This window comes from Arachis ipaensis, chromosome B08 (assembly GCF_000816755.2).
Source record: "Arachis ipaensis cultivar K30076 chromosome B08, Araip1.1, whole genome shotgun sequence".
Classification (NCBI taxonomy): domain Eukaryota; kingdom Viridiplantae; phylum Streptophyta; class Magnoliopsida; order Fabales; family Fabaceae; genus Arachis; species Arachis ipaensis.
Window position 1 is genome coordinate 120127015 of NC_029792.2, and position 1471 is coordinate 120128485.

General features: G+C 33.7%; 1 protein-coding gene across 1 annotated transcript in view; it reads right to left on the reverse strand.

The window, feature by feature from the left end:
* The window catches only part of LOC107611514 (ADP,ATP carrier protein 1, mitochondrial-like), a 3967-nt gene continuing 3372 nt past the window's right edge, over positions 877–1471 (reverse strand). Inside the window, exon 3 of the mRNA XM_016313429.2 lies at positions 877–1387. Coding sequence (XP_016168915.1) covers positions 1091–1387 — 297 coding nt within the window. The 3' untranslated portion in view covers positions 877–1090. The remainder of the gene's footprint in view (positions 1388–1471) is intronic.

A 1471-nucleotide genomic window follows, 5' to 3' on the forward strand; every position in this document is an offset into this window, starting at 1 on the left:
AAATCGAATAGATACCACAATGACATTTTGGAGACATGAATTTCTTCTTTCTTGGCTGCCCAACACTTCCAGAAGAAAAGATGCAACTCCTACTCTCTTTGCCAACATTATAACCCTACAGAGTGTGACTTCTAGGTTCTAAAAAATGATCTCTATAGCTCATAGTGGTAGCACAGTTAGGGTTCTACACAAGGAGGAAGGAGGAAGAAGCACAGTTAGGGTTCTGCGCAAATAAAAAGCGAATTTATATTGTTAAAAATTGTCAGAGGCCGAGTTGGGTGATTTATTAATATGCCAATTTAAGCTGGTACTTAACGGACACATCACCTCATTATCCTTTGAAAAAATTGTTAGGGGTCAAATTGAGTATTTACTCTAATCTATTTTATATTTTCATCCACACTTATATAATCTTTTTATTTAATTATTCTTTTTAAAATTCCATAATTAAGTAACAAATATTAGGACAATTTTGTCCAAAACTCAACAAAGATGATTTTAAAAGTATTTTTAACTTTAAGGATATTTAAAAAAATAAAATTATTTTGATTTTCACCTGGTAATTTTAGAGATGATGAAAAGAGTATTTAATTCTAAAAATTACGTAAAATTAATTTCATTTGAAATAAATGCGTCTCAATTAAGAATTGAATATGTAAAAATGCCTTGACCACCATTTTTGTTCAAAGCCAAAAGATGAGAAGTTAAAAAAGTTTTGCGTGTATGAATAGGAATTCAACTCTATCAATTTCCGCTAACATGAAATTTACAACTATCATCACAAAAACATACTCTATTAAAAATGGGCATATTCAATTTTATTCTATAGATGAGAGGAACTCTATAACAAAATGTATGGAATAGTGAAAATCTCTCAAAAAATTCAAATAATACAAAACTGAAAATTCATAGTGACATTTACTCTATATGTCACTCAAATAATTTATACTTAAAAATATCATATTCCGACCCAAAATTAAATCAACAAAATTTGCCGCAGCAATGATAATGAGTCAAATCTAAAGGTTGAATAGTTTTTCTTCTGCAATCCATCTATATAGCTAAGATATGAATCGAAGTGCTGAAAAATCTAAGCACCGCCAGATCCATACTTCTTGCCAAACATAATAACCTGCAACTTGTCATAGCCAGCAAGCACACCGGCGCCGGCGATGGCGCGAAGGATGTTAGCACCAGCACCCTTGAACAAGGACTTGGCACCCTCATTCTGGAGGATTTGTGTAAATGCATCCATGGAGCTCTTGTACTTCACAGCTGTACCAGAGGTCATCATCATTCTTCTCCTCACTGTGTCAATTGGGTATGATGCAAGCCCAGCACCATTGGTGATCAGCCACCCGAGAGCAAAGCTCGCAAAAAAGCTATCCTGCAATCCTCATAAGAAATTGCAGGTTAGAAGGAGACACAAAGAGAAAAAGCTTAACACATTAAGAGTGGAACTTATTCATGT